The sequence below is a fragment of the Streptopelia decaocto genome, assembly GCF_964273445.1.
Source record: "Streptopelia decaocto genome assembly, chromosome: 1".
In the NCBI taxonomy this organism is placed as follows: domain Eukaryota; kingdom Metazoa; phylum Chordata; class Aves; order Columbiformes; family Columbidae; genus Streptopelia; species Streptopelia decaocto.
The window spans coordinates 131,397,352-131,420,066 of record NC_138663.1 but is presented as its reverse complement, the minus strand read 5'-3'; the positions used below and the strand labels follow the sequence as shown (position 1 = coordinate 131,420,066).

Here is a 22,715-nt window from a genome sequence, read left to right as displayed (position 1 = left end):
CAGCAGGTTTTTAACCCACCTAACAATCTTATCCAGCTCTTATTTCCTCAGCTCCTAGGTAAGAATGCTGTAGGAGACAAAGCTGAAAATCTTACTGCATTGACTGTAGCAACCTCATGCACACAGCTAGAGTAATTTAACCACAAAAAGCAACCAGGTTAAGCATGCATGGTTTGCTTTTGCTAAGTCTGGGTTGGCTTTCTGGTTGACCCATATGGTATATCCCACTTGTTTGGATACAGATTCCAAGGAGGTGGTCCACGACCTCTCAAGGGACTGAGCGGAGAGGCTGACTGTCCTGCAGATCTCTCAGCCTTCCTTTTTGCTTTTACTGCAGACTTTAAGTTGTCAGAAATTTCCCCTGACTGCTACGATGGTCAACAGCCTTGCAATTACATCATCCAAATATTTTCAAACCTCTGGGTGTGTCCCATTTATTCTGCATCTTTAAGGTATCCCTAACCTATTGCTCTGCTACTGCTACTTCCTTTTCAGTACTGTACTGGCACACCACTCTTAGAGTCCAAGGTAAAAAAAGGCACTGACTCCTCCTGTACTCTCCACAATGCCCACCACAAGTTTGACTCCTCACATCGTCAAGGCACTTGTACTTATTCTTAAACATTTTTGCTATTAGTACACTTGCAGAATCATCTTCTTGACACTCTCCATTATCTCCAGCTAGTTTATATATATATCTAGTACGTGGCCTGAGATATATATCTATAGGTAGACAAGTATAGTAAAGGTATATAGAGAGGTCCTGATTAAACAATCATAGAAAACCTATGTATTCATCAGTAAAAGACATTATCAGAGATATGTCTTTTCTGATGTTTGCCTGTACCCTAGGAGAAGAGTCTAAGAAGTTTATTCAAACGCTTTTCCTCTCATATACTGTTGCTGAATTATATGCTTCCAATTACCAGCTTCAGTTCTACTGATCCCTGCTCTTCTAACCTGCTTCTTTCTGAACACAAGTTTTATCACATTTGCATCTCCTTCACCATTTCACAAGGCTCACTTGATGAACATGGACAGAATGGGCTCATCCATGTTGGAAGGGGCCCCAGAAGGCCCAAACTCCCCGCTGAAGCACTTGTGAACAGCAGCAGCTATAAGCAGAAATCTCATCTTACATATTTTGGGAGAGGATGACAATACACAGTGACCTCCAAATGTACCTAAAAACCCAGAAGCAATAAGTTCTGCAAATGACAACTGCTACATTCAGATCTGTCAGACTAGATTCAGTACCAGGTGCAAGCACAACTGAAATTGTCTGGAACTGCAATGAACTACTCTTCATCCCACTTTCAGGGCTGGAAAAAACCAAGCCCTAAAAATCATTTCAAGGTCATTTAGCAACAGATGGGAGAATTACTGGAACTCAGAGCTAGACCAGGCACTGCAGAAAAATATTTGATAGCGCATATCGCAGCTGGTAGATGCAGAAGGCAATGTCACAAGTGTCTATGCCAACATTTTCTGAAACTTTTAATTAAAATGGGGACTTTAGACAATCTCATGTCTCTGTATCAAGTACTAATTGTCAGACACTGACACTATTCTGAAATTAAAATTAACTATCAACAAATAAAATAAATCATAGCTTTTGCTTTCTGACTATAATTCGCTATACAAAACCTCAGACACTTTGGGCTTCATTTTGCTAGATATTGCATATGACAAAGAAGGTATGCTTAAAATAATGTGAAGTTCTGCCTTCCAATTTGTTTTTCAATCTACAGCTGTACAGCATGAATATGCAGAAATCATTTCTCAGACTGTCTTGCTTTATTTATGCAAAATAAGTCTATACACTGCACAGGCTGTATCTCAAAATTTCTCCTCTATTATCTTCTGCACTCTTTCTTCATGTTAAGAAAGAATACTTTAAAGAGACAACAAAAACCCTCTGGCAAACACAAACAAGCAGACTGAAAAATAAGATAGACAAATGAAAATTGCTAACAGAATAACTTTGGAATTACTCTGCTTGCTTGTGGTTTTAAGAAGTCAAACGATAAATAAACAAATTTGTAAGTCTTAATCATCAACGGGTAAAACTAACAAAAGACTGTGCTGGTGTTGAAGTCTTACTGATTCCCATAGGTAAACCAGCTTATTTCCTAACTACAGACATCCTTTCATACAATCTGTGTATGTGTGCATGTCTGGGGTGAAAACAGTTAAAGACTACATCAGTCCCTTAAAATTCAATACGTAAATTCTTATCATGAGGGTTATTCAAATGAGTATCTTCAAAGATAAGGTCACTAAAAGCTTTGAGGTTATTTCAATTTATATGAGTATTTTAATTCGTCAATAGACTCAAGCAAGCAGGAAGTTGAACTTTGACACTGAATAGTATACATTAAGGTCAAGGTTAAAAACCCAACCCAGTAAATAAGGATATTATTAAAACAAACTATATCATTTCTGTTTCATTTAATGTGAAAAGATTATATGAGTGGATGCCAAAAATAGAGAATCAGAAAAAAACAGTATTGGGGACAGGGGAAAGGAATACTTGACATCTATTTATTTTTTAGCTAATTGGAAAGAACTACAGAAAAAGTAAATCTATAAAAGCTGAAATAAAAACTGAAAAATGTTAAACAATTATATTTCTCAATCAACTGCATACTAATTTGCCAATGACACAACACACTCTGCAATATTCCGTTTAGCCTGCTTATTACTCAGTTGTGTTGGTACATGAAGTATCAAAGCATAAACCTCACTGTTTTCATATAAATCCCAACTTCTGATGTGGTACAAAAATAATAAAGTTACTAGGACACACATTTATATCTAGTTTCATTGCACAGTTAAATTCAGTCAAGTCAGATGCCTCAGAAAAGACTCACAGAACTTTTTGAATTATGAGTTATTAAGAACGGTTCTTTTTCTACTCTCCTGCCCCAAATTTATGTTTAACATCCAGTTAAGACAACCAAGTATGTTATCAACAAATGACTTTGCAGGATCTGACGGGAGGTGAAATCTGTGTGCAGCACTTAATTGACATCTTGCAAAGAGATAACAAGACATAAGCAAAACTAAAAGTTTATAGAAGCATTGAAAAAGAACAACTTTTATAAAATAGACCTCAAAAAAGACAATTAGGAGAATATCACAGTGGAGACATGAACAGAAATAAATAAAACTGTGGTAAAAAAAAGAGCCTATTTTTACAACGATAAGTGGCTAGCAGCTTGTTATTAGGAAATCTGATTATGTGGAAAGTTATGTACATTTCATATATTTGTTAACAATCCAGAAGAAAGCAAGCAGTGAAATGGAAAAATTGGATTATAATCATTATTTAAATCAGCCATATTACAAAGGACATTTTTTTCTGTATTTCTCTTTGGAGTTTTCAAGGTGTATCTGATGATTTTGGAATCTGGCTGTCTACAGCACTAATAAACAAACCTGAATCATCATCTGCTCATCAACAAAATGTTACAGTGAAATGCCATGCAGTGCTTACAAAGCTTCCTCTTCATCCAGGGCTCTTTGCTCCAGGAATTTCATATCTCCCTTCTTCTCATTTTGGAATGTTACTTTGGATATTTCTTTTATTAGATGATTTTCTAGAATGAATCATGTCACATCTAATCTGTATTTTTGTAACACATTTGTGCACTATTTAAGCTTGACTTGAGCAGCAGAATTATTGCATGTGATTCCATTTTTCTGTAGCCCTCTGGGCATGTTTTGACCACTGTGTTTACTTACACACCTTGAGGGAGGTGCATCTGCCATGAAAATATATTCATTCAAAGTTTGTGGTGGAGGAGGAACTAAAATTTTTAAGACTTAAGTCTCATGCATTATGTAAAGAGAATAAGATAATTGTTAAATGGCAGGAAAAGAACCTTTATGAGTTTGAGATGGCATCATATGTTTTCTGAAAATAAATTTGCAGGGAAGACTTCTACTTGGATTTTAGAAACTTCAACTAAGATGAAAGCAACTCCAAAGGATAAGTGATTATCCAATAATTGGGATGTAAATTACTATTTAAAATAAAACATCGCTGTTCTATTGTAAAATAGTAGCTGGACGTATTTACTGTAACTTTTGTTCTTTCTTGGAGTTCTATCTTGCTGAATTTAGTCAGGTTTTCCATATTTTTTCCCCCAATTACTTTTACTTGGTGTCCTTTTACTAGTATGTTACCTCTATGCAGTACTTGTGGCATCGTCTGGGCTGTTGGCTGAAGTTGGTCTGTGAATTGGACTGCTGAAGGACATAAAAGAAAGTTAATGTGACCCATGCTGCTAGGTGTCTTTCTGACCTAGAAGTGCCATTGCCATGCCACAGTTTATGTTGCAAAAGTGCAGTTGCTGCTTTGCTTGTCACATGCCTTGTCTTCCACATGCTCCTAGCAAATTGCATCTTCACATTTTGTTGCATTTTTTCTGCTTTGAATGACTTGCACTCACCAGCTAAGATTCCAGATGTGAAAAATACATTCCGAATTACAGTTAATTGGCTTGCAAAAGTTAAGTTAGTGCTAGGTAATTAAGATGCTCTCCAATCACCAAAGCAAGGTATTTGAGTTAGACACACAAAGCAAGAATTCCAGAAGCGTTAATTTGCTACGTAACCTTCAGGAATGAAATCTTACAGTCTTAGTTTATTTGTGTTCAAATGAGCATAGATACTTACCCACACTACAAGGGCATTATCACATACATATGCTTATTAAAAAAAAAAAAAAGTTCCCAAGATCCTTTACACCAACCATGATGAAAGCACAAGAATTCTTTCATGTCATGAAACTATTTTAAAAGAAGCAAATGACAGAAATGGCAATACCTTGCATACAATGAAAAGGGGTAGGTGTGAGTGAGAAAGAGAGAAATATTAAAACTGACAATCATTCTATCATTCTCAGGAGTTTAGATCTCATGACAGATGTTAAGATGTGACTCTAGAAATTGATTTCGCCATTCTGCCATGGAAGAGGAGTGGCCCACACAAATCAGTGCAGAGACTCCATTTTTGTAGCCTGTTAAGATTACAAGTGTAACTTATTTAGAGGTGTTTATGTGTACAGATACACCTCCGTATAGAGATATGCACCGGTTCACCCATGTGTATGTTTTGGATATGAAAAATCTAGTCAGCAATATAAACAGTTTCAGAACTTTTTCAGTGACCTCTGCCTTAATTCATGTCCTTTTTGAATCTTATTCTGCTGTGCTTGTGAACATATACACAGCGTATACATATGTGAATATACGAATGGGAAATGCGTACATATGTATACATATAAAGGATGGAGAAAATGACACTTTAAAATTATTAATTGTGGTAAGTGATAACAAGGAGGGTCTGGTCGAAGCAGTAAAGGTTGAGGGCTGCCTGGGTTGCAGTGACCACGAGATGGTGGAGTTCAGCATCTTGTGTGGCAGGAACAGAACAGCAAGTAGAATTGCAACCCTGGACTTTAGCAGGGCTAACTTTGGCCTTTTCAAGCAATTGCTGGGGGAAATCCCATGGGCAAGACTGCTTGAAGGAAAAGGGGCCCAAGATAGCTGGGTGGCATTCAGAGATTGCTTCTTCCACGCTCAGGATCAGAGCATCCCCACACGTAAGAAGTCAAGGAAGGGAGCCAGGAGGCCTGCGTGGTTGAATAGGGATCTGTTGGGTATGCTCAAGCAGAAGAGGCGAGTTTACAGGTCATGGAAGCAGGGGCTGGCCACTTGGGAGGAATATAAGGCTGCTGTTAGAGGATGTAGGAAGGCAGCTAGGATAGCCAAGGCCTCCTTAGAATTACAGCTGGCGAGAGGGGTCAAGGACAGCAAAAAGAACTTTTTCAAATACATAGCAGATAAAACTAACACCAGAGGCAATGTAGGCCCACTGATGAACGGGGTGGGTGCCCTGGTGGCAGAAGATACAGAGAAGGCAGAATTAGTGAATGCCTTCTTTGCCTCTGTCTACTTTGCCGGAGGCTGTCCTGGGGAACCCTGTACTCCTGAGACCCCGGATGAAGCCAGGTCAATGGAGGAGTTTGTTTTAGTCGAAGAGTACTGGGTTAGGGAGCAATTAAATAGTCTGGGCATCCATAAATCCATGGGTCCAGATGGGATGCATCCGCGGGTGCTGAGGGAGCTGTCTGAAGTCATTGCTGGACCGCTCTCCATCATCTTTGCCAAGTCTTGGGAAACGGGAGAGGTGCCCGAGGATTGGAGGAAAGCAAATGTCACTCCAGTCTTCAAAAAGGGCAAGAAGGAGGACCCGGGTAATTATAGACTGGTCAGCCTCACCACCATCCCTGGGAAAGTAATGGAACAGCTTATCCTTGGTGCCATCTCAAGGCATATCAAGGATAAGAGGGTTATTAGGGGCAGTCAGCATGGCTTTACCAAGGCTAAGTCATGCTTGACCAACCTCATAGCCTTTTATGAGAATGTAACAAGGTGGATGGATGATGGCAGAGCGGTGGATGTGGTCTACCTTGACTTCAGTAAAGCCTTTGACACAGTCTCCCACAGCATCCTCACAGCTAAGTTGAAGAGGTGTGGTCTAGACAATAGAGTAGTGAGGTGGGTTGCAAACTGGCTTAAGGAGAGAAGCCGGAGAGTGGTAGTCAACGGTGCGGAGTCTAGTTGGAGGCCAGTATCCAGTGGAGTGCCTCAGGGGTCAGTACTGGGGCCAACATTTATTATTCAATATATTCATTAACGATTTGGACGAGGGAATAGAGTGTACTATCAGCAAGTTTGCTGATGACACTAAGCTGGGAGGAGTGGCTGACACACCAGAAGGCTGTGCTGCCATCCAGCAGGACCTGGACAGGCTGGAGAGTTGGGCGGGGAATAACCTGATGGAATTTAACAAGGGAAAGTGTAGAGTCCTGCATCTGGGCAGGAACAACCCCAGGTTCCAGTATAGGTTGGGAAATGGAGGGAAATATTAGAGGGCAGTGTAGGGGAAAGGGACCTGGGGGTCCTGGTAGACAACAGGATGGCCATGAGCCAGTACTGTGCCCTTGTGGCCAGGAAGGCCAATGGCATCCTGGGGTGTATTAGAAGGGGGGTGGTTAGTAGATCGAGAGAGGTCCTCCTTCCCCTCTACTCCACCCTGGTGAGACCCCATCTGGAATATTGTGTCCAGTTCTGGGCCCCTCAGTTCAAGAAGGACAGGGAACTGCTGGAGAGGGTCCAGCATAGGGCAACGAAGATGATTAAGGGAGTGGAGCACCTCCCTTATGAGGAAAGGCTGAGGGAGCTGGGTCTCTTTAGTTTGGAGAAGAGGAGACTGAGGAGTGACCTTATTAATGTTTATAAATAATGTTTATAAAGGGTGAGTGCCACGAGGATGGAGCCAGGCTCTTCTCGGTGGCAAACAATGATAGGACAAGGGGTAATGGGATCAAGCTGGAACACAAGAGGTTCCACTTTAATTTGAGAAGAAACTTCTCAGTGAGGGTGACAGAGCACTGGAACAGGCTGCCCAGGGAGGTTGTGGAGTCTCCTTCTCTGGAGACATTCAAAACCCACCTGGACATGTTCCTATGCGACCTCACCTAGGTGTTCCTGCTCCAGCAGGGGGATTGAACTAGATGATCTTTTGAGGTTCCTTCCAATCCCAAACATGCTGTGATACTGTGATATTAAGAGTAATGAAGGAAGGTAGAGTTTTTATTAGTCACCATCTCAGTTAACAGAAATTGTACACAAGGATATGCCTCCCACTTCATCTTAAATGGTTTGTGGGAAAGTCTTTATCCATTATTCATATCACTTTAGGACTGGAAATTCTTGAAATTCTTGATGTGAATAGTAATCTGTTCCATTTTGCAAGGTTTTTCTGTAAACTGAGGAGGAAAAAGCCCATCGGCAAATGCATGATTTGCTTTAATTCATGTTTGTGGAGTTAAGCAAATGATTTTAAGAAAGCGATGCAAGATTCAGTTTCTATAGAGCTTTAAATCACAAAGCAAGCATGAAGATGGAGTTTCTCAGACATGAAAATAAAGGAAATGATGATATTCAAAATGACAATTCAAAAGCACAGTAGAAGGTTTTCATGCATGTTGGCAAGGAAAGTTGTGTGCCATACACTGGAAGAGTGCATGCAAATTTAAATGTAGTGTCCAAAGAGAAAAATCAGTTAACATTATAGGTCATAACCAAATAATAACATTGTCATCTCTACTATATTCATACAAAAGCTAATTTCAGAAAATAAATTTTACCCCTCCCCCCCCACCGCTGCCAAATACTCCTAATTCCCAAATAATTTTAAAAGTTACTCAGATGAAAGTAGAATGAAAAAGAAAATCTTACTTACCATAAGTGAATTAGGTCGATAATTGTGAGGATATTCTTCAGAGAAGTACTCTGTACTGTGGTCAAGCCTTTGATGCCCTCCATATTCTGCAGCATCAGAATCCAGAAGGATTTTATACTTAAAAATCACTGTTAAGGAACTATGCCAAATTGCTATTAAATGGGAAATAAATGAAAGCAAAAAAACCCCTAGAACTGCTGCAACATGATTCATACTAATTTACTGACTATAAAGAAAAAGAAATTAAAAAAATCTAAGAAAAATTAAGAGTGGAAAAATATACAGAACATATAGAATGTATGACATTTTGCCTTGAAAATTTCATCTTAGCATAGCGACTCCTAGTAAAGAACATACCTTCCAGCTCAAGTTTCTAGTATTACAGTAGATATACATAGCACTTTATGTGATGAAGTAGACTAAAAATGTACTGCTAAACAAAATGAGTGGATTTGGATTGCATTTAAGAAGTTACATAACTGTGACTGTCAAAATCAATCAGTGTTTTGCAATATTTGACAGTCCATCAGAATCTGATCAAGTGTTAATGAGAAAAGCATATAATTTTACTGGAAAAAAAAACCCAAAACAACACACCACAATTCCTTTGAGAATTTTTCATAAAACAGTTTGAACTATAATAGCAGAGAGGAACAAAAGAAAGTTTATATTTAATAGAAGACCTTTTAATAGACAAACATTCTAACTGTAGTTGTTAAAACTGAGTGAATTATTTAACAAACTGTAACAATGAAGTAGAATACCTGTACAGACACTTAAAAGGATTCAAACAGACCTAGCAAAAAAAATAAAAGAAAAAATAACAGTGAAAGAAGAAAATATAAGGAAAATATAAGGGAATGAATGGGAAAATAAAGACCTAACATATAGTCTCAGTCAGTGTCTTCTTATTTGGAACAAAAACAAATAGATTGTTTAAATTTTACGATTATTTCAGTACCCTTGAATTTCTTGTTTCAACATAATTAAAACAGCTTTTTTTCCTCTTCAAGTTACAACAGAAAGCAAATCAATCTCCACTCCCCAAAACATCCAGAGAGGTAAATAACAGTTCTCTATAATCCACAATCTGCTTCCTTCATTTTAAACCATGGAATAATCTTACTTTGCTAAAGCTTGTATTTAATAAGATTAGGGAAGAGTGAAGCAACACTCTTTCAAGTCAGCAGTTCTTGAACTGCTCTTGGGCTTCTGTGTTTGCTGAACCTTTTGAAAAAAGGCCTGCTCAAAAATCTAAGGATTTTGATATTAACAGATTTGATTTAAGCATTTTTAAATTATTTTCTTTCTATTAGATGAGTTTAGGAAATTTCCTAACTGCAAGTCTTACTGATTTAAATTGCTAGCAACAAGAAAGACTGAAGCATGACGTAACACAAAAAGTAGCCTGGAAACAACTGCAAATATTTCAGTATGGAAGACTGCACAGCTTTTTTTTTCCTGTCAGAAGACAAAGAATAAAAATACATGCACATGGGGAAAAAAGCAAAGCTGTAAATTAGCTACCAAATCACTAATGTTAAGTTATCTCTTCCCCACAAGTATGTGCAGCAAAATGAGAGAAAGGTCCAGTACTGTCAAGCTAAGTGTTGATTTCTAGAGTGGAGGTGCTCAAAAGGAGAAACAGCAGATCACCACATTCACCCGCAAAATCTTTGTGTTTCTTCGAAAAATTATACTTCACCAGCTTTAGTTCTCAATGCCTTATATGTGCACAACGTACACACCTCCCCCCCCACCTTTTATTTTATACACACATTCAAATTACCATTTACTTGTTGTCACGTACAATATACAAAAATACAAACCACAACTTCTAGTTACTCTCTCCTGTGCCCTTTCAAACTGAGCATCAGCAATGGCTGCTACTGTTCCACTGTATATTTTATTAACATGACAGGGGAATGTCTCCCTCAAGCACTTCATTCTTTGCTTCTGTGATCTACACTACACATTAAATTTAATAATTTATCAATGTTGCTGAAAGCCCCGACATCTCTAATGATTCTTTTAAAACTGTTTACAGCAAACACACTGTTACGACTATGCTAATTTTAAAATAATTTGTCCTATTTCTTTAATCCAGGCTATAAAAGTTTGTCTAGCAATGCTCTCTAGCAATACAAAGTTAATATAACTGCCTTTCCACACCTCACAACGTGGCATACTTGGCATAAAAGCTGTCAACCAGATCCTGAATAACGGAGTCAAAAAGAACGTTCATAACTTCACGAATTCGATATTTCTCAGGGAAAAGTAACTAGTTTGGTAAACACGCCCATTTGCCTTCCAACTTAAACCTCACAGAAAAGACGCTTTTCACATTTCAGAAATTTACGAGTATCTAGGTTTTTGAAGACTACTTTCATGAAAACATTCAACAACAGTTGTGCATTTTAATTAAGCACATAATAGAAGTATTTTCTTTTGCAGGGGGCCCTCTTTTCTTTTAGTGACAGAGTGCTGGAAATACTAACCCGTACTCTGACTGAAAAAAGCCTGATTTCTACTCAGTTTGATGCTCTAACTGAATTTCCTAACCACTACAGTGGAGAACGGCAGCAGAAACAATGAACTCTTGTATTGGTAGAGCTGGAAATAGACAGGCTGTCATTATCTACCACATCAATTACTAAATTACTATGCTTTTATGATGTTTTGAAATACATATTTTAAAGCAATTTTTTAATTCAATCTTATGCATGTGTAATGGCACATAAAACACCACTAAGTAAACTCAAATTATAAAATAGGATAATTCGTGTTTTGCTCTTCAGCCCTTAATATTGATAAAAGAATACAAGTGTTATTTGGGGGCATGATGGTCCAAGCATAACTAAAAGCTTTGCAGAAGAGCAAATAAGAATTTCTACTGATCAGTTGTATAACAATGTAAGGCTTATGGAGTGTTTATAAAGAAACTACTCTTTTCTATATGGTCTCCTTTGACTCGCATAAACATCTATCACATATCAAATACATTCAAATAATATTAAGGACCTTGGGTCCTTTGTACTATATATATTACGTATATGGGAGGTTACCCATCAGATTAGAAAGTCAGGATACAACTGAGCAACACTGAACATAGAAGGGCAACCAAACATAAACAAAAAGACTATATGTGGTCCCGATGGTTTCACCTCCATCTTTTCATAATCTGTTTTAAAATCGAGATTAGTAACTATTAGTTTTGATTTTATTGTACAATGAAATGTTTGAGCACCCATACTTCTGGTTCTCCTGTACCTTCCGGGCATACCCCTAGAGCATGGCTATGTATGTAAATTTTTATTTTCTTTTTAACTCCTTTGTAAGTCAGCTCTCATTTTCTCGCTGCACTTCTCTATACACAAAAGAATACCTAAAAAAGATTTCATTTTTATGCCTTGCTATCATTTCTTGGCTAAAAGCAAAAGGATGTGGTTTGGGCAATACTGATGGGACAAAGACAAAAGTACAGACCAAAAAGGATTAAAAAAATGTGCTGAAACACTGAGTTTCTGTCTGTCTATAGAGACTTTCAGAAAGTGAATTTAGACTAGAAAGACAGAAGTGTATGGACAACAGAAAACATGGAAACGCTTCTGAAAAGCTTTTGATCCTTTAAGCGGTCTTGGGATCAGCCGTCTGTCCTGAACCAGTTACAGTGGCAATGACAGTAACACTGGGATGATCCCAGGCCTAATCCAGCTGGAAATCATAACCATATGACAAGATTAAATTTACTCGTTCTCATAACATCTCCATGGATTAAAAGATTTACTGACAAAAGTAACAGCTAAGGTACACCTGGATGCTGTGTTTATGTTGTCCAGAGAAAGCTTTGGGTGGTTTTTGGTTTTGTTTTGTTTTTTTTTTCGTGTAAACTAAACAACTTTCCCATAAAGGCTTTTTCAATGTTTCCTAAGGGAAATCCTTTACAGAAATAGCTACAGTATATATGCTGTTATAGCTGCACACAGCATACAAGAGACTCTCTCTTCGGAAGCCCATATCTTATTAGACGGTTTCATGTATCTATTTATTGTCCAAAATATATTAGTAAAGGCTGTACAAAAAGCAAGAAATATTTAAGTAGGGGATTTGAAAAATGCAGAAAAAAAAAAAAAATCCCTCTCCACCCCTAGCATGATATTCATTTTGGATTTTGAAGAAAAAAAGGCTCCAGCATTCCTGTAACAACAGGCAGTTTGCATTCTCCACATGAGATCTTATCCTACACTTTACAGGAAAAGACAGATCTTTAAATGTGGAGAAAGAGAAAAAAGGAAATAAAATTTCTTAGGGAGAAATTTTAAAGGTTCTGTATCAATTTTGACCCAGCACTCTAATCCAGAAATAGATATTACAGGAAGGCTTTCCTTTATAAGCCATAAAGTAGGAGACTAAAAGAAAGCAATGTTTTCCCTCAATGATTTACAGTGCTTTGTAATCCCAAAGTGCTGAAAAATTGTATCATTATTGAAACAAAACATTGAATTAAGACAATTCAAGCACTGTTGAAGGAAGCATAAAAAAAATAAACCCCCAAACACAGAAAAAAAATCCAAATTTGAAAATGTACTAAACCATTTTAAAATCAACATATCTTCCTAGATGTCCTATGTATCACCTTCTAGAAATTAAAAATACATATACACTGGTAAAAGCACTATGTTTTCAGGTCTTATCTTTTGCAAAAACATTAAGAAGTGGTAGTAACAGTAGAACACACAAAATGCTGGAGCAACCAGTCACTCTAATTTTAAAGTATTGGTCACTGTAGTTGCCAAACCAAGGCTGACTCCATCTGATGCTGAGTGTTAAACTGCTTCTTAGTAAGTATATTAGCTATATAAACAGTGATGGCATAAGATAAGAACTTCAAAATTAAGACTTCAATGCGCTGCATGTATTTTGACAAATACAACCCTCAAACTCTGAGAAGACATTTTTGCCCATCTTAGATGAAAGTCTCTTTATTCTTGTTTTAGCAACTAGCATACAAGCAGCCAACATCTGAATCAGCTTCAATATTGTAATAAATGGATTATCAGAGGTCAGGCTTGGTAAACTGGCAAAGCGATGCAGAATAACACACCAGCATTTAACAACTGAATATAGAAGTCTTTCCAACCTTGCTCATTAAAAAGAGTCACTCTAAGTCAACAATGTAGAAGACTACAAATTACTCAGGAGCAACCCTTATAATGTGTGGATTAGAAACTTGTCATTAACGCATCAAGATTTCCTTGTACCACTTTCATTTACGAAATTAAACACAAAAATAGTTTCTTTTTTGTTGTTGTTTTTGTTGCTTTGTTTGCTTTTAAGGACTTTTGCAATTCAAAATTGGCAAGAAGACAAGGCAAAATATGAAGTTCACAGATCTAAGTTTTATATTTTAATTGAAGCCTTCACAGTTATCAAGAGGCATCAGAAGTGCAAGTATCCTTAAATATACCAGTAAAATACTTATTATCTGAAATTACATTTTTTCTTTACTTAGCACATTTTTCTCCTTTTTCTAGATACAACCAAAGACTCAGATATGTAAGATATCATGCTAATTTTCTCTAGGTGAGAAACCAGAAGAGAAATCCTCTCTGGCTTCACTCTGAGAACCTATTATATTCCCTAGGTAGGGCTCTCTGTGTATCTGTTCACCTTGAAGATGCTACCCAGAGTTATTCTAAATAAATAAATAATTATTATTATGATGAATAATAATAATAATAAAAGCATTAATTCAATTCAGGGTAGTTCACAGAATGAGTTAATTCACCATCTGTTTCCTTGAAACTGAAAATGACTGCACACAGAATTAGAGATACAATGTATATTCAATTGTAATGCTTTAACAGTGCCATTTTGTTGACCATGACTTATCCCTTGAATGCTTAGACACAGACATTGAACCGGGAGTGGAGAGGCTGAGTCACAGAACAGATGCTTACCTTTAGTGGTACAGCTGCCAGGCAGAATGAAAACACACACTGAACTCCCCTCTACTCCATACGTTCACTGGATTCGCATGTTCAATGTGACAGACTAGGGGAATCAGAAGATGCGTCTATCTTACTACTTAAGATAGCTCTGGGCATACACTCTTGGAATCATTCTCCTTCCCATCATCCCTTACCGTGCTTTGGTCATGGTTCAGGGCCTGCACAACCACTCTGGGCAACCTGTTCCAACACTTGATGTCAGCACTATGGCCAAGCTTCTCTTACAAAAGGCAAGATTTCTGCTACAAGGCCTATAGCTAGGAAAGTAGTAAGAAGACTTCAATAATCCCCATCTCCATTGAATACTCCAGTTCAGATTTTAGTTCAGATTTACCGGCACCATGATCTACATTTTCCCAACAGCAAAAGATAACTTGGTAGGGAATCCCATTCATTGCCTGTTTTTCAGAAGTATGTTGAAAAGCTGTGGGGAAAAGTGCCCAGATGGAGAAGTCACCAGGATGACAGTGACAATGACATATGACTTTCGTGTACAAAGGTACTTGCTAGTCTGAGAAATCAAAGGCAACAATAATGAGCCAGGGCCAAAGGAATATATCCACTGTACAGAAAGCAAGAACAGATAGGCTGCCTGGCAGCAATTTTCGTTGCCAAAATACTATTTGTAAAATAAAAGAAGATATTCTGGTGACAAGTAAAGACAAGAAACAAACATTAAAAAAAAAAAAAGAAAAAAAAAAGCCAGGCACACCAACAGCTATAGAACCAATGATCACTATTCTCAAGATGGATTGAAAGAAAGCAAAAGGATACCTAAGACCAGTAATTTTTCAAAGAAAATCGATTTTGTAAAAAACAAGCTATGGGCACAAGCATAATTCATGAATTATTAATATGCACACAGAACAAGAAATCAATATGGCTAATTAATGAACTTTTAATTTACTTCATATCCTAGAAAGAAGCCTAGAGAAAGGGGAAACAAGGTTTTCAAGCCAGGTACAAAAGAATATAAAGACAATAATACAAAAACTATGGAGACAAAAAAATATGCAATCAAGACACATTGAAGAAAACAAGAAAGCAGTCATTAAATGCCCCATAGACACAGGGAAGATGAAAGCACAGCTGCAAGGCCCATAAAGAGCCTGAAGTAGTTAGGCCCTTTTGTTTTTAATAATCCTTGAATTTCACTGAAAAAAACAGGTAACTAGCATTATTAAATTCAAGAAGAAGAGTACCTCTGTTCCTCTTCTCCACACACTCCTAATTTTGAAGGAGACTAATGGGTCAACCTACAATTGAGTAAAAGCAGATCAGAGAGTATTTGGGTGAATTGCCTAATTAAATTAAACATTGTAGCCTGATGAACTTCAGCTCAGGATATTTAGAAGATAGTTGAAGCATGGCACAGTACTGAGGAGGAGGGAGGGCTCTGTACGTTTTTGCTTCAACCAAACATGGATGCTTTTTGCTTAAATCAATAGTAAATTTAGAGGTACGTAAATCCATATTGGTTCATAATCATGAACGTAAAATGCTGATTTACTTTTGTGCCAAGATAACAAGCCTTGTTAAAAAAAGGGCGGGGGGGGTGCATGGGGGAGGGAGGCGAAATATCTACATAAAGCTTTATTTTAATGAGACTTCCAACACTGCAGAAAAAATGTTTAACAAAATAGGGTGTGGGATCTTAGGGAATCAAAAGGAGCTATTTCAAAATCTTTAACCCCCTTTCCTGTTCTTTCTCCCTTCTTTTAGCCATGTTCCTTTTGAACAGAGGAAAGAAGGTTTCCGTATTGATTTTTTTTACTGCAGACAGGCCTTGAATTCAACCACTAACCCACAGAAAGGTCTGGTCAGTATTAAAAAAAAAAATGAAACTTATGAATGGTTTTCCCTGTTAACATTCAAAATTCTGCCTACAACCAGAGAACTATACAGCTGATCTAGATGTTAGTTATTCACCTGTCTCTAAAATGAAGCAAATTAGGCAGAATCAATTTTTTAGCTCAAGCTGCCTGTTTCTCATGAAAAAGCTTCTGAAAGCATAATTTATGAAGTAAAATTCCAGCATGAGCATAGAAATATTTTCCTTTTCCTTCACATAACAAAACAGAAATGCGGCACTAGCATATACCGCTCTAATAGTTAAACAGCCTCACAGTGCTGGAAACCTGTGTCTTTTCCCATGCAGATCGAACATGCATTCCCACATTAGTATGCTATATTTCTTTTACACACCTATTAACCTGAATGTACCAACTTCCTTGATAGAATTTGGCATTTGGCTGCTCCTAAATCAAGTCCTTTGTCTCCACATGCCAAATACCCCGTGAATTCTAACAGGCAGGGACAGTTGCATATCGGCACTTCAAAGCATCTTGCAAAGCGGCATCTTTGCCTTCAGCAATCGCACGCCAGTGACTCATTCCAGTGACCTTATTTGCTCATTAGAAGCTCCAGGTGCAGGTTGCAAATGTCAGAGAGCCGGAGTTAATGGTTTTTGAAAAAAAAGTGTACTTTTGCAGCATTTTGATGACTGTATTTGTGACACTTCAGGTCTCATCTAGCTATTTGCTTATGGACAGCTCTGACTTCAAATGTATTTATTCATCCTAAATTCATGCCAAAAATAAGTGTACGACCCTGGTATTCATTCGCTGTAGCATTACAACACTTTAATACATTATACCATGTAAAAATGGCAATATTTGTAACAAAGTAACCATTTCTTCCCATTACAGTTTTTTACTGCTTGCACTTTAGGAGTGTGTGACAGCATGAAATGTTGAGATACAAAAATAAAGGTAAGCCAGTAGCAATTCCTATTTCTCAACAACATTTATAGACTTCCATGCTCACATATAAGTTAAGGTCTCAGTCCTTGAATGTCTCACACTAGAGTACACCACATAAGGAGAAGAAGCAGTAGAATGGAGCAACCCAAGGTCAAGAGAAATAAGTCAAAAGACTGCAGTATAGCCTTCAAGCTGGCTGTGACTCTCCATATAACTTTTGACTGGCTGACTGTTTAGAAAAAGACTTTCCAAACCAAGTGGGACCAGAAGGACTCCAACGTCTACTGATTACTGCTTCTTTTATAAAAGTACAATAAGGTTTGCTACGACAACAGCCTACAAAAAAAGAACACCTGAAAGAAGAAAGGGTATTTTCTACAAGATCAGAATAGAGGAAAACCTACAACATTGTTGGCCAGAGAGGCAGGAAGTTCTGTATCTTTTAACATACCTGGTGACATACCTGAGAAACTATATATGACAACGGTGGATGGCCGAAGCCATCCACTTCATAAAGGCAAATTTAAAGACAAGTTTTACATGCACTGATTTGACTAATTCAACTAATTAAGCAAACAAACCTAGGCAGTGAAAGGATCATCACATTCTCCACAATTCCCAATATCATTCAGATAAATTCTTTATTGCAAAGAATTTAATATATTATAGTAATTTGCTTTTCAGGTTTATTCAGTAACTGCCTCCAAGTATCAAATTAAAAATCCACCCATTCTAAAAAAACCCCAAACAGAATAATAACTTGTTTTTAAGTATTCCTGCTTCATGTTTAACTTCCAAAAGGATCATAAAGAATTCCTTTAAGTGGAGAAGTTATTCTAAAGATTTAATATCACATGTGACCACATTTCCTAGTTATAAGACACGGTTTTTAAAAAATCTCAGGTTGAAAGTTTCCATTACAAAACTATACATAAAATTCATGTCTCCAATTGCAGGACAAGAGTTAGAAAGAAAACAAGTAAACATTAAAACACCCAACATACTTAAAAAATACAGATGATAAAACTCAGCCTGCAGGACATTTGCAAGGAAGAAGAAAGGATGCGGAAAGCAAGAAGAATAGGAAGGTAGTAGTTGTTGTTAAGTTGGGGATATGTTTCATACATAATTCCAAAAAACAAGACATCACAAGGAAATTTTAACATGTCGTCTTTAAATTGCTATTTTAACCTTTGTGTTCTATAAAATGGTCTCTTACAAATAAGGCAAGTTTCCAAATTATTTCTTTGCTGTACACTAAGAATTAAAGTATGATTATGCTGTTGACAAATATGTGATTTCTTACCTTTTAACTACAGTTTGCATTCATGTTAGAAAAAAGAAATAAAACTAGTTTTCAACTTCTAGAGCTTTTCTGTACAAGCAAAGCAGTAAAGAAAAGGATATTTTCCTGGAATTTCAATACCCACTCTGTAGTCCACGTAACTTTGATACGGATGGAAGTTGAAAATAAAAATGAGACCTGCTCTCTCAAATGCTATGACTTTATTGGATTCATGCTTTTCACTCACATAGGCCTAGGAAATAAAAAAATAAAAACCCAGTACTATAAAATATTTAACTTCTAACTGAAACAAAAAAATAAAGGAAACAACTGTGTCTATACCTCATTTCAAGTAAAGACATCAAAGATTAAAACACCATAGAATAGGGCTTTAACATGCAAACAAATTGTTTACCTATGTAATGTCATATAAAATATTTGATTACTAAACTGTGCTTAACATTTTATAAGTCAATGTAAAATTGAAGAGGTAGAAGCATGTTAGGTATAGAGCACTTGAAAAATTCTTGCTCAAAGATTTTTAACGTGTTAGTTTTTTTTTTTAATCAACCTTTCCTTTAGCAAGAAATGGATTCCTTTTATGAAATCAAATTTTCAGTCTACTTGTTATAGGGATCTGTCTCACGCCTACTGTTAGTAGTTTAGAAAATGAAGCACTGGATATGTTTTTTGTTTGTTTTTAAAGATCTGTGTGAGAAATAGCTTTGATAAGCCACATTAAACTGCTGCACATACCACCTTTCTTCTATTTGCTAAAGTCATCCATTAAAAAAAAAAATCTTTAAAGTGGATCATGACTAGTATGACATAATTATTATAATTTATTGGTGTTTCATTAAGTAGCTTTGATAGGAAGTGCAGTGCAAAATTTGGGTAAAAAAGGCAAATACAAAAGTGACAGGCTGAATATATGCTGAACTTACACTATAGTGTATTTTCTCACTAACAGACCAATTATTTATATAAAGTAAACTGTCAGAGCAATTTACACTTTCCCAAAGCAATCCTTCTACTGGATTACAGATAATTTTATATTTTATTTTTATTTTTTATTCATTAAAATATATATTATATCTTTACATTTATTTATATTCCAGATAATTTTGAATTATCCAGTCTGTAGTTACTAAATAAGAATAGCAAAAATAATAGGAAAAGCGCTTGCTATGAAGCTAAAAGGAGACTTCCAGATTTCTATTATCTGTGGAAGACATTCAAGTGACATGTTTTGACAACCTGAAATACACGGTGGGGCATTATGCAGTGCATAATAAAGTGCTATTTAAAATTTCTGCATGCAAATTTGGTATTGTTGTTATTCTGAACATGCACCCAACTGGTGACTAAAAACTTAACATTTAGTATATACAGCTTACCGGGGGAGATGCAAGCCAGCCAAATCTTTCTTCCAATTTATTCATGTCTCTATCAAATGCATTTAGGAACCTATAGCGAAGAAGATGATCCTCAGTAAGATTAAACTGTCTTCTGGCATAGTGGTAGCTCTCATTATTCCCTTTTCTGGGGAAGTCAAGCCATTCTGGATGTCCAAATTCATTACCTGTATTTAAAAACATTAACGTTCTGTGAAATCACATGCTAAAAATACACTAACTGTAGAAGTAAAACACATTAAAGTATAATTCCTTTCTACAAGTCTTAAATCCCCAATAACAATATTCCATATATAAATGGATCATTTTATTACTAAAACATCTCTCAGAACCTTCATGCTTGCTAACAGGTCTGTTTGGCCAATAAAACTACCAGAGCAAAATATCCATGGACTCCAGGGGAAGTATCAAGTCGTGAATGAATTATAACCTCCATGCTATTAACATCATGCCATGCTTAAAAATTTCTCATTGCTCTTAATAAGAGCAACAGAAATTCAGTCAACCAAGATACATTTAGAGTCGCTATGAAACCTAAAGACATCACTTTAACAGTAGAAATCCATTGTTTTATAGCATTTAACAGAAATCAGTGCTACCATTCACATAACTACAGAGACAGAAACCTCAAATTCTATCAGTTAAACTTCAAACAACCAAAAGACCAGTTGGATGCACTTTGACCATTTTTTTTTTTTTTCCACTTTTTATCCTGGCTACAAATACTTTCATCATTTTTTTCCAGTGGTATAGCTACCACTATTAAAAAAGATGACCTGCATCTTGGTTTCTCACTTACTAGAAAAATTCAAAAAGACATCCTAGCACAAGTAGCAGGTTAGATTACAGAGAGTAAGGCAAAATTCTTAATGATGAGGTATTCAGTGTTTGATACTGAAAACAAATGATTTAAGGGGTGTAACAACTCCGGGATTTAACAACAGTATGTGTCAATTCAGTCATCTTGCAAGGGGAGCTCCTTTTCCAAACACAACACTCAGTGTCACAAGCAGAAGACACACAATTCCAGATGGGATGAAACACGTTTTAACACTGGGTTCACTTGTGTGCCCACCGATTCAGGTCCCTTTGCGCGTGCATAAACACCATTGTATTTCAATTAGTTTTTCTACAGCAGTAACACTTCACAAGTTTGCCAGTCTCATCCTGATTATCTATCCCACACAACTACTGAATGAACTGTACTTTAAGACAAGGAATAGGTTTATTCAGACTTGGATCACACTCCATTGAAAAAGAAGGAAAGAAGTTGTAATTTCATCAAGAAAAAGCATAGCTTCTCTTACGTAGAATCTCCAAAGCAAATCTCCCTGTCAAAGCTAAAGATTTGCAGCAACACCTCGTTTGGGACTCAGTATTTTGAATGACTTCCATGTATTCAGAGTTGTCTGGTTTTATATACTGCCACTATTACAGTTTGAGACAAATCCAGATGGACTCAATGGCTCTACCTTGTGCTAGAAACCTGCTGCCTAGCAGATTCTCAGTCATTTTGGACTATTCATTTTACACAGGTTTAAAATGTGTTAAGTACCTTGAAAGTTTAAAACACACATTTCACAGCCTATGACAGTTGATTCACCAGAAACATTTTAGAGATTACACGTAACACCTACTCACCATAAAACAGAGACAACAAGCAGTGTACCTGGAAATATGTATGGGAAGTAATACGATCAAATTTGTGAGAATTTCTATTAAAAAAAAAAAAAAAAAAAAGATCCTAACAAGCAGTTACTCAGGTTTTGTCAATAAACTGGAGCTTTGTGGGCAGAGCAAGGCAAGGATGCTGAGAGAAGGTAAGCAGTGTTTTCTGGACGGACACCCCGTGTGTGCAGCCACCATCTGCTGTCTTACATGGCCCGTGCTGCCTTCAAGGCCCAGAGGATACGGTCAGCAGTGACAAGCTATGAATTTAGATTTTCAAAGTTATTTTCATGTATTTCCATGCTTCACAGGAACAAAGAAATGAACAGAGAATAACAGATAAAGGCTGCGTATACATTTAGGAGAATCCTTCACAGTGGTATCCATTTTATAAATGAACTGACAAGTTGTAAATTAAATTTCCCGTTCAAAAGCTAAGCCACCAAATTTCATATTCAGCTCAAAACCAGAGACAAATATAAAAGGATCAGAATCACAGCAGGACTTTGAAAATGACCTTGAAATAATGCTGGACTGAGCTCTTAAACTGTGCTAACAATACGGTACAGAAAATGAGGAAAGATATTGCTACAAAACAGACACTGTATCTAACCAAATTCAATATTCTCTTAAGAGCTGGGCAAGGTATTACTTTCTTTTGTGATCTGCGCACTATTGAAAAGATAGACTACATAAGATAGCTCAGTTAAAGATAGCAAAAACCATCAGAAAGTTAGAGATGATACATATTTTGAAAAGATAGCCAAGGAAATCATACTTATTCAACAAAAACATAAAAACGAGGGGAAAAAAAACAATAGAAGATAGCAAATAAATTAGACTCAGCTAGCCCATCATTTCAATAGAGTATTTCAGCCTAAGTAGAGCGTATCTCCATGTTCTCACCATATACTGACTCCCCCACCACCACTGGCTTTGCCTGTTTCCCCACTACATTTTTTTTAAAGAAAAATACAAGTGTAGTAAAATACAAAAGCAATGCTAGTTTCCTAGCCATTACTGATGGCCATTAAGAACAAAAGTAATTTAACACAGTGCAGGAACTCGACACAAGATTAAATTACTTGCTGATGTCAGAAAAGCATGATGAAGGTCTTAACAATGGCTGCTTGCACTTTAAAGGTGTGTTTCTACAGGTACCTTCTAGACAATACACTTGTGAGCCTTTTGTACATGTTGCTTCATTTTGAAAGTGTCTCTTGATTTCTCTTTATAGAAAGAAAAACAGAAGTTC

General features: G+C 36.7%; 1 protein-coding gene across 3 annotated transcripts in view; it reads right to left on the bottom strand.

Annotated features, from left to right (window-relative positions):
- Window positions 1-22,715, bottom strand: part of GBE1 (1,4-alpha-glucan branching enzyme 1) — a 161,045-nt gene that overhangs the window by 5,447 nt on the left and 132,883 nt on the right. Inside the window, exons 13-16 of one of the 3 annotated variants that reach the window (XM_082055387.1) lie at window positions 19,775-19,959; window positions 18,502-18,630; window positions 8,320-8,439; window positions 4,192-4,254 (exon numbers count right to left, since the gene is read on the bottom strand). In XM_082055387.1, the coding sequence (XP_081911513.1) occupies window positions 4,192-4,254; window positions 8,320-8,439; window positions 18,502-18,630; window positions 19,775-19,959 (497 nt within the window). The remainder of the gene's footprint in view (window positions 1-4,191; window positions 4,255-8,319; window positions 8,440-18,501; window positions 18,631-19,774; window positions 19,960-22,715) is intronic. The other 2 variants (XM_082055388.1, XM_082055389.1) reach the window with 2 other exon arrangements.